Raw genomic sequence first — 11,400 nt, 5'->3', positions numbered from 1 at the left:
CATTACGATTTGTTTTATTGGCAAAAGAAAATCAATGACGACGAGGTGCTCTTTGCACGCGCGATATGACCTGATCTTCGCTTTATTTCCTTAATTCCGGCAAGCAATCTTTATAACGGAGTTCATTCTACGCATTTGCGAAATTACCTTCAGATTAAGCGAAGAAGGTGCTGATAAGATAATGAAAACTTTGGCCTTCACGACAACATGGTATGCCATGTTTACTTGTTATAGAGAACTGCACCATGACATTCAGTGCTGTGTGCTTCTCGGCAAAATATACAAGACCGACGAATAGTTAGCACCCGAAATACACTTCCTGCATGGATTTCTTCATTGGGTCCGACTGTACAATAATCACAAACGTGTATGAGGAGAGAGCTGGTGCGTGCAAATCTGTGGAAAATTGGAAAGAATTGGGGGTGGGAGGCTGCGAGAAGGGGCGGCTTCAGGTACGTCACAGGAAATTGAAGAATCGCATGACGTGTAGGCACAGGAACTTTGCAGGCATCATTCGCATTATCTTTCTTTCTTTCTTTCTTTCTTTCTTTCTTTCTTTCTTTCTTTCTTTCTTTTTCTTTCTTTCTTTCTTTCTTTCTTTCTTTCTTTCTTTCTTTCTTTCTTTCTTTCTTTTGTGAAATGGTATACCGCTATTATACGAAACATTGTCCTTGTTTTCTTTTTGTGTTTTCCATATTCTGCGCGCTTTTGCTATATCCGCGGTGAATCAGTGACGCTCGATAGTGTAATGAAGCGGTCAGATCCGGACGTATACGGGAACCAGTCGAGAGTTCTTTCTTTCGTCTTTTTGAACATAGTTGCAACGGCGTACACTTTTCCCTATCTGAAGCCGCTCATTCTCTCTGCGATTCGTGCTTCGAGCATCAAACAGCACGCTTTAGCTGCGTCACGTGGTCTCAGATATACGCGCGTCCCGAGTCACTCTCTGTGCTCGTGTTTTACTCGCGGACATTTTTACGCGCCCATTCCAAAACTCGTGCCGCTTATCAGTGCAGGGAAAGGGAAGCGCTTCCCGCCAACGGTTTTGTTTTTACGTCTTCTATATAAGCGTCCACCCTCTCTGCCGTGACAATCCTAGACGCTCACGGCTTCTAAGGTCAGTCGCTCTGTCGCGGAAGCGAAATGTCAGTTCGCCCAGGCATTGCCGTATAGCGACACCCCTCGCTTGAGGCTGCCAACAATTGCTCGGGAAAGACCTTGGACAGCGCAGGATCATGGCCATTGTGTCAGGGTAAGAAACCTTGAGCGACGGTCCGAATGCGTTTGGTCGGTCATCGAGTGGATTGCGCGCGCTCGTTACATATATGTCAGCTGATCACTGTAGACTGTAGTATTGTGTTAGCAGCGTAATATGAAAAGGAAACTACCGCCTTGTCCAATGACAATCAGATGGCGAGACGACTCATGGTGGCGCGCTTAGAGATGTACAGCCACACGTGGCCGTTAGGATCCTGCCCGAGTCCTCCAAAATCACTTCGTTGGCGAAGATCGCACAATGGCGTACCACTTGCATGCAGAACATGCTATAAAGTCATCAAAAGTAACAAAAGAAAGAAAAGAAGAATTAACAAAAGAAACTCTTTATCTAATGAAATCTGCGCTGCCCCTTTTCTTCAATATTGAGAAAAGACTATAGGCAAAGTACATACATGCCTTTCAGTAAAATGTGCCCCTGCAATATTTTTTTTGAAAAAGGGCCTACTAATTCGTCAGAGAAAGAGCGTAAGGTTTACTTTCTTGTATATTCATCCACACTACGTTTTCTCTCAGCTGAAGCGGCACAGTATCATTCTTCTCTCCCTTCTTCCAAGGTGCACTTATGGTAACAATACGAAGTTGGCGTCTGATAAAGGGTGCCGGAGTAAGGGCAAAGTATCGGTGTCAGGACGGGCAGGTGCCGTTAACCGCTTCCTGTTTGCCGTAGAAGATTGGATAAGTACGCATACGCGAACGGACGCTTTCGCGTGGAAGCAGCATGATCGCGACCAATCGTCCAATCAATATGGCGTCTACGCGGTCTGTTGCGCGGGTCAATACATCGTAATAAAATCATAGGCGGGACGTAATGGAGGAGAGTCTCGAAAGTCGAAGGAAGAGAAAAGCGATCTTTTACGGGAGCCATTCCCGCTGCACGAGCCAAAAAAATTGTTCAACTTGCGCGCTCGTGGAAGCAGTGTCCGGTATCCACGAGAACTTTTGAAACAAATAGGAGCGAAAGTTTTCAACTTAGAACTCAGCGCTGGACGAGTTCGTAATCCATACTAACGACGCCGCACCTGTGTCGTGTTCTCTTCCATAGACGTGGGCAAGCGGGAGGGGGGGGGGGGGGGGTGCGCAAAGTATGCCCCATACGTTGACTTAAGAGGGTGGGGGGCGGAACGCTGCGATGACCCTTCGCCCCCTTGAAGGCGAACCCTGCGCACACCTCTCTGCTCACTGATTGGGGTTTCCGTCATCAGACGTGTCATGTTCGCTAAGCTAATTTCCCATTCGGAAGAGAAAGTCTCGTTTGTGCATCTCTTTGTGCACAAGGCGCGTCTACAGGCACGTTGCTGTGGAAAGATGGCGATACGACGCTTTCATTTATCATGCCAGCGTTACAGACTGCGGTAGCTATGGTGAAGCGAAGAAGATGAGATTACTTTCCACATGCCTGTGCTTCCTCATTCACTTAATCATTACGAGCCGAACTTTGCCAAGCTAAGGTCTAGCGATGTTCGCGTTTTCGTTTAGACCGCAAACGCACCCGAATCATGCGCACCATGCGCACTCGGAAAGCTACGGAGATTGGATACTTCGTTCCCTAGTGCTTCTCAGTTACCACGAATGCGCATCGCGGCCCTCCGCTTTTTCCTTACACTGTCCGCAACAAGGTTCTGCGTTCTGGCTCTATAGTATACCGTCAACTCTGGAAAGCTTCCGCATGAGGTGCCTATACACAACTTTTGCGCGAGAGATACACGTTGCAAAGGATCGAAATAAAGACAACTGTTACTAGCCGCGTTTAGTTATATAACATGGTTTTAACCGTCTTACGAAAGCTTAGCTTTATGTATATATTCCAGCATTCATGTGCGTTGTACTATTGCACTTTACAATTATTTTTGACTCACGCAGATCGCAGCATCTGCGATGTACGTTCTCGCCTCGCTTCCGAAGGTCGCAGCCTTAATTCACCACCCGCTAACGATGTATACCTGCTGTTGAATCGCAGCTGCATGGATATATTTTGCGCTCCTTTTTTTATATAGCCATTTGTTTGTCTTGTGATCCTCGATCTTCGGCCTTAGAGCCGAAATTGCTCGCACAGGTTGCGTTGTTTCTAACTGGGAATTCAGTCAACAGTGATGTCATATCCGCATTCCACCTGTAGACTTCGTAGCTGTCAGTATAAAAACAGACCTATTAGATCAGTGGGACGATCTACTGAGCGGGCTCCTCGAACATGACTCCAAAAATGTGAGTTGAAAAACACAGCGACGCTCTAAGTACGTATTGTACAGCGCAAGGAGAAACGCACATCGTCCCGTTTTCTTACAGGAATTCTTCAAGGCACTCCGACGCTGCGTAAGACTTGTCGTCGAGCTTGCCGATTAAGTTCGCTTACATTTCTTACAGGGCGCGCATGAACGTGCCTTCAGCAGTGTACATGCGTCATAATAATAGTGCATAGTCCTGATGAAGACGAGGGGAATTTTTTTCTTCTTTTTTTTTTAGTCAAAACGCTGCTACATGGTTGAGACATATGCAGTTGAGACCAATTTGGTCGCTCACTGTTGAACAGTTCAATTATACCCCTTGCTTTGCTTGGACATCAGTGAATGACCCACTTTGTGTACTGAGTTGCAGTAGCCTATTTACTCTAGACATACATTTTGCTTAGCCATTTTTTAATAGTGTCAAACGTAATCTGTTTATGAGCCCGACGATTTCGAGTATGAGCATACACGGAATGATTAAAAATTTTTTGCGTCATATATCTGGATTCTTCCGACTGTATTGCGCAATAAGTCGTGGACCTTGGGCCTTATAGCAACCGATGTTATTGGAGTATCCAGGGGGTAAAATGCAAGTTCTGCTACGCAACACTGGCAGTATTTCCCGAGCGTTGTGTAATGAGAAGTTCTGCTACCGCTGCCGTGTGGCTGTTCAGCCCTTTGTTTAGGTCAAAGCACCTTGAGTCCTCAGATCTTTTTGGCCGGACAGCAGTCTGAAAAAGTATGCTCTATATGGCTTTTAAAATTAACATTGAGCGTAATTAGTAATTACTCAGTGGTTTGAGTTTGTGGCCTCCTCTAAGGGCCCTGAACAATTGCTCATTCAATCCTTAATTTAACGCAAACACGCCAGCGACATAAATCCGTGTGTGTGTTTCAAACTGTGCATAATTGTGTAGCAGCTTTTGTGATTCCGGCACCTGTAAGCAAATGACTTCATTGTTTACTGACGCTCCGGAAGCACAACGCAATGCGTTTCATTCACAGTGTTGCGCCTCATTTCACGCTCACTCGAGAACCACAAAGTATTTGAATGCCAAAGGAATGTGCGGAAAACACGCACATGGTGGTTTCAGAAGATATCGCGCAGGCGAGGCAGCGGATGACGTACGTTGACGTGAAAATATTTGTTGCCGTGCTCGGGAAAAGCGTTTCGCGTTGTACCGGAATAGAGCACGTCGCTGTTGACGCCGACGTCATTATTGACATTGACAGTGTCAATGTCAACTGACAACGTCACAGTGATATGCATGTGCAAATGTAACAAAAATTGTTTTGTGGCTCCACTTCTTTTACTAGTGGTGACAATACAGTAGACTCTCGTTAAACGGAACCTGAAGGGACCAGGAAAATGTGTTCCGTTTAAGAGGAGTTCCGTTTACTGAGAGAGGAGCAGGGGTGCAGAGTCCAAGTACGAAACCAATCATATTAGGAGTAGTTGTTCCGTTTAAGCAGCAGTTCCGTTTAAGAGATTTCCATTTACTGAGAGTCTTAATTGGTTGCTTTAAAGCGTTTGGACAGAGAGCCTGCACCGCGGCAAGCTATTAAATGCGAAGCATTTCTTAGCGAACTTTTGCGACTTTGGGCGTACCTGTCTATCTAGCCGCCTACGACTTTGTGCTCTCCTGCCGTTTCGTTAATAGGACGTATACCTAAATTGGTACGGCACTACATGACTGTATGAGGAACATAAATGACAGGTCATAACATGAAAGTCATGATATGTACGTCATGAACGACATGATTTACACGTTGCGGTATTGATGCTCTTGCGGCCGTTTGATTAATTTGATATTACAAAAATTTTCAGGGCGTGACAAGTGTGTATGGCGAACATAAGTGACAGGTTCTAACGTGCAAATCATGACACGCATGTCGTGTACTGCATGACTTACATGACGTGGTCTCGGGGCTCTCGGGGCCGTTTAATTAAAGGGATATATACCCATATGGTATGACGAGACATTTCTGCAGGACGAACACAAATGACAGGTGGTAACATGACAATCATGACGTGCATGTGATGTACGGCATGTCTTACATGCCACGCTCACGGCCCGTTCGCGGCCGTTTCGCTAGCTTGATATACACCAAAATTGGTATTGCATGACGGGACTCTATGACGAACACAAATGGCAGGCGGTCACATGAAAATCATGCCATGCATGTAATGTACGACATGACTTACATGCCACGCTCATGGTGCGCTCGCGGGCAGTTTGCTAGCTTGATATATGCACCAAAATTGGTATTGCGAGACGTGACTGTAGACGAACATAAACGACAGGTGGTAACATGAAAATCGTGACATGCATATCATGTACCGCATGACTTACAAGCCACGCTCATAGTCCGCTCGCGGCCGTTTCGCTAGCTTAACATGTACCAAATTTGGCATTTCGTGACGGGACTGTATGACGAACATAAATGACAGGAGGTAACATGAAATCATGACAGCATATCATGTACGGCATGACTTACATGCCACGCTCAAGGTGCGCTCGCGGGCAGTTTGCTAGCTTGATATACACCAAAATTGGTATCGCGTGACGTGAATGTATGGCGAACATAAATTACAGGTCCTAAAGGGGTACTGACACAAAATTTCGCGGCCGAGATAGCCTGCTGGATCGATTCCCGTGTACGTGCGTGTACCATCTGCAAAATATCGACAGCGAATAAAGCTTGGAAGGTATTTTATATGAATTTTGAAGTTCGCGAGCGCGATCCAGCATTATAGGCCGCACCTAGTGCATTGACACCCTCGGAGGTGACCCGAGGTGACCCCCCTACTTCCCCAACGTAACCGTTGCAGCCGGTACAAGTTATGATGACGTCGTAGCCGCCATTTCTGTTTTGACGCGCTTCCCGACGAATCGCTCCTCGCCAGCGGGTCAAACCTGAAGTGATTCGCCACGTCGAAAATTTCTTCCATCCCGCCGCAAGAAAATCGTTGCCATCAGACGACGATGAGCCCGACTATAGCCCGACGACGACAGACCACGCGGAAATGCGTCACTGTTCCGTGTGCTCACGTGACCGAGCGTTTCACTCGCTAGGTGGTGATAGTTGCACCCAGAGCCGTATTGCACCCGGCGGCTTGTCGTTTTTGGAGCTCTTTCAAACCGAAACTGAGGCTGTGTCGGTAATGAGGAGCTTGTAATTAATTATCTGTTGCGCCCTGCAGCAAACGATGTGCCGTGTTATGACTAACAGGCCCCCAGCAACACATTGCAGCAAAAAAATGCGGGGCGAAAATTTTTGTGTCAGGACTCCTCTAATATGCAAATCATGGCACGTACATCATGTGCGGCATGATTTACATGACACTGTCTTGGTACGCTTCCGGCCATTTTATTAAATACCAAAATTGGTATGGCATGACATGAATGCGTGACGAACATAAATGACAGGTCATGCATTGTATATACCAGAATGTACGTTTCATTAGCATGGTATATACCAGATTGTGCATGCATGTGTGCTTGAGAAACATACCAGATATATTGAACTAGACGTCATGACATGAATGACTTTATTTGCCTCAAAGAAAACAATGCGATGTATGCAACAAAAAGCTGCATACATCGCTTGGTTCCTTCACATTAGATCGATTCCCGCAGTGCGTGGGATCTACTGGATTTTTTAATTTGTGCATGTTCATGAAAGCAGGATTAATTATATTTTGTGCACCCGTCCATGATCTTTCCGGAAAATTGAGTCATGGTGTTCGTTTTGAGTCACGGACGACACAGCTGAGGAACTAATGACCCTAATTTTGACCGGTTGGTGTTCTTTTATGTGCGTTAGTCTAAACCAACGTTTGTCTAAACATACGATACGCCATAGCCAATGACTCCTTCTCCTTCTTTCTTTTTCTTTTTTTGCACTGGTTGGTCGGATGGTGATTCGGGAATCCAACCAAGGCTCACTCACATAGCAGGTCTACACCTCGAGTAAATACGGCGCCATGTACGGCGCGCACGCAATATGTCGACCTAACGCTGGCAGTATTCGTAAAAGAATCAGTGCTTTCATATCTCGGCACTTACAAAGTACTAGCGGTAGTACCCGATACTGTCGACTGTCAGTGAAAGCCGAAAATGAACGTGTTGCATACAATAGCTGCACAAAGCTTTTCGTGCCGCGCTGAGAGGAGATCTTACACGAACAAGAAGAGGCATTACCCTCCCCATCGCTTTGAAACACAAGATGGCGGACGTTAGCACAATCCTGCTCACCCTGCGGGATGATGGCATACACAGACACTGTGCCTCAACATCTGGAGAGTCTGCTATATACTGTTCAGCAAAGAAAGAAGCAAGGAAACATACAGCCACGAAAACTGCAGGCTGTCACACCAGAGACGGCTGGCTTAGTGGTGGAAGTATAGTTACGAGTGCGCATTTGTTGCAGTTGTTTTCGTTCCGGAGACGTTGTGAGCTAGATACCAGAAGGCACAGGTCTTGGTTTCATTAGGCACGTGAACAGCACGCTTTCTTGAGAGTTAGCGCCGGTGCGATCTGCATCCATCCGCTCTCTTTTGTTATTTATGCCTCGACGTTGAGATAAGGAGCGAGGGGCGTCGTACGAAGAAGTAGATAAAAATAAAAGACGGAACGGAAGGTTCTAGGACTGCGACATGCCTTCGCTAATCTAGGTGAGGAAATACCACTCGTGAATCGAGCGCCGAACGAAGACTTCCGTACCCTATAGCTGATGGCGCATGCATGCCTGGAATTTCCATGGCCTTGTTCTGCATTTGAAAGTCGAGCTATCAAATAAACTTCAATATAAACATATACACTAGCCAATGTGCCCATTTGTATATGCCATGACATGTAGCGAAGAAGGCCCGAGGCTTCGGTACAGCGCTTAGCGTGGTGGAGCTCTTGTCCACCGTTCATGTTCGAATGCGCACCAATCTTTCAGCAAATAGACGAAATGGTACAGACAGTTACAAAGCCGCAGTTCCTTCGAGATATCAGATATTATGAAACAACACTTGACAACAACCGCCTGCTCAGCATCAATGACACTTCATGGTCGAGGGTGTGCACCCTCGGAAAATAAACGCTGAAGGACAAAGCCAAGAATTGTTTATTGTAAATCACTCCGCCATGCTTATAGATAGCACTGAAAAGAAATGGCTTGCAAGCAAGCCAAGGCTTTCGGCAGCTCATTATAGTGTCTACAGACAGGACAAGCGAATGTGACGTAATCAAAACAGAAACATACATTTGTTGCTCTAGCTTTATTATAGCGGCGAACGACGCCAGATGACATAGTCGCCAAGTAAGGAGACGGTGACCGACACAAGGCGCCTGTGATTGCCTCATGACTGTCCCAATCTGCGGTGCCATTTTCCACCTTAGAACATTGTAATGGGTGGTCCTCTTCGGCTCCTTTCCGCGAGAGCGCCGCTCGTGCTGGGAGTCCGTGCTCCGTCTTGACTGTCGCCTTTGTGCATCGTCACCGAGTGCTGTCCAATAAACGCCTTTACACCTGTATGATCAGCCGTGACGCAAGCCTGCATAGCGAGTCACCCACGCCATTAGGCGACACTTGCACGACTATATATATGCAAGTACCGCTTAGGCCATGGGATCTTCGGCATTATGACATACGATACAAGGTATGCTCATAATTGGACTTCATCAAATACGATGTCGGAACACATTAAGATAAAGCAAAAAAGTAGGAGGAGGAGGAGGAGGAGAAATATTGGAGGAACATTACGACATCGACCGCAGGAATAAATAAGTAATCATACAACCTAGGGGCAAAGCTTTACCGATATGGCTACGCCCGTCAATTCAAAATAAAATTGTCCTCACACCGACTTACCCGTAGTTATGTCCACACTCTCGATACACTGAACTTTGCATATTAATTTTACACGACATTAGTTACACGATGTTTTGCTCTTTGTACGCAGTCTTGTGATAATACAATGCAAGAACTACATTCACAAATTGTTATGTTATGCTTTACTGTCGCCACACTGGGAGCTCTCCGTAGCTCGGGCAGTTGTTTATTTAGTGCCCCTACAAGCACTGCGAACTTAGTATAATTGTCGCTAAAGATTGCGTGTAGTCAATTACGCCTCGCACGAGCTACTGACGACGTCTTTACAATGTTTCGTTGTTGAAGGACGAGAGCTTTGTGGGAAAAGACGTCTTTATCTAATCCGCTTAGCGCCGGTATAGCTTCGTAGTGACCGTGACGTCAGTCGTGAGCACTGTTCAGCGAAGGCGGAGAGAACGCGTGGGGATTTGCCAACGCGCGCACGCGTCTCGCTCATTGTTGAGTCGTTGCATGGACGACGTGCAGGAAATTGGGCACCTCGCTGATACGTAAAGCGGCGCCTCGCTCCTCTCGACGACGACGGTCGGCCCACGTGAGTGGCACAGACGAGGGCGGCCTACATCGCGGCGTCGACGACGAGGGTTACGCCGAGCCCGAGACCAGCACGTACCGCAAGCGCCTCATGACCTTCGACATCGACGACCCGCTACACAGGGACTTCCTGAAGGCTGTCCATGACCGCGGGCCTGCCGTCGTCGTAGGTGAGTGGTCTCTCTGCGGGTTGTGCAGATAGGTTCCCGAGTTGTCAGTGCAACAGAACGAGGTACCAGGAACCTCACTCGGATGTAGAAGGTAACGATAAGGTGGGAGAAATCATTGGGAAACTATCAAGTGCGTATATATAATGAAATTTAAAAGGTTTTGAACTTGAGCTTGTTAGTAAGGCTTCAAGAAACAGCGCGAACGCACGAGACAAGAAAGACAGTCTGACCTTCATGTCCAAGTCTAGTCTGACTTTCTTTTCTCGTGCGGCTGCGCTGCTCCATGAGATGTATATAATGTCTTAGATTGGGTATGTAGGGTGGTGGTTTATTTAGTGAAGGGGTTTCCCCAAAGGACATTATAAAGCCGAAGACTTGAAGCGCAACGAATGACGTTGGCTTCGTCGAACACTTTACCAGCGTCCCCGGCAACAGTTCGCTTTCCCTCTGCCGTTACGATGAGTTAGGTAGAGGAGCATCAATTAAAGTGCTCGCGACGAGCTATCATACACGCTTCCTTCTATGCGTGTGCCTGTTCAAAGTATGGATTTCTTTTCTACCCTTTTCCTTAGAGCAGGGTTGCCAACCGGGTTCAGTCCTGGTTAACTCTCTTCCTTTGCTTAATGATTTCTCTCTCTCTCTCCCTCCTTCCCGAGATCAATTACAGCGTGTTGCTCACAGTGTGTCAGAACAGGCGCATTACGTCCATTTGGCATTTTGTTGGGAACAACAACAACAACAACAACAACAACAACAACAAAATAAATACATAAAATAAAGAAAGGAAAATTGACACCAGAACACTTTGATGCGATTGTGTTATTGGAAGATCTGCATTGTCAATGCTGTAGCTGTAGAGAGAGAGAGAGAAGGAATATAGGAAAGGTAGGGAGGTTAACTAGACTACGTCCAGCTTGCTACCCTACTCATGTGGAGGGGAATAAGGGAGTAAATTTTTTTTCAGCTGCGCTTGTCAAGGGATTCGGTTCGATCGCCTCGCAAACAAGACGATTATATAGCCGGTGTCAAAAGAGGTATCGCCGCACATCCGCTTCACGATTTCACCGATGATCGCTGTACTTAAAGGCATAGGCGTGCGCAGGGTTCTCAGTTAGGGGAGGTGGGGGGAGGAGAGAATTTGGCTTAGTCAAGTAGGTGAAATTGCTGCATTGAAAGCAGACGTGGAGCCCTTACAGGGCACATCGTTGTATACTTTGTCTCGATTTCTGCAGTGCACACGGTGTGCGACCAAGGCTAGTAGGAAGAACGAAGTTAGCACTTGTCTACGTCTCGGTTCATGCTGTTTATTGTCG

At 46.7% G+C, this 11,400-nt stretch overlaps 1 protein-coding gene across 1 annotated transcript in view; it reads left to right on the top strand.

Annotated features, from left to right (window-relative positions):
• Positions 1-1,235: 1,235 nt before the first annotated feature.
• LOC119386092 (potassium/sodium hyperpolarization-activated cyclic nucleotide-gated channel 2) overlaps positions 1,236-11,400 on the top strand; it is a 42,645-nt gene continuing 32,480 nt past the window's right edge. Inside the window, exons 1-2 of the mRNA XM_037653439.2 lie at positions 1,236-1,252; positions 9,852-10,087. Coding sequence (XP_037509367.1) covers positions 1,236-1,252; positions 9,852-10,087 — 253 coding nt within the window. The remainder of the gene's footprint in view (positions 1,253-9,851; positions 10,088-11,400) is intronic.

This window comes from Rhipicephalus sanguineus, chromosome 3 (assembly GCF_013339695.2).
Source record: "Rhipicephalus sanguineus isolate Rsan-2018 chromosome 3, BIME_Rsan_1.4, whole genome shotgun sequence".
In the NCBI taxonomy this organism is placed as follows: Eukaryota; Metazoa; Arthropoda; class Arachnida; order Ixodida; family Ixodidae; genus Rhipicephalus; species Rhipicephalus sanguineus.
This window is presented reverse-complemented; position numbering and strand designations above follow the sequence as displayed.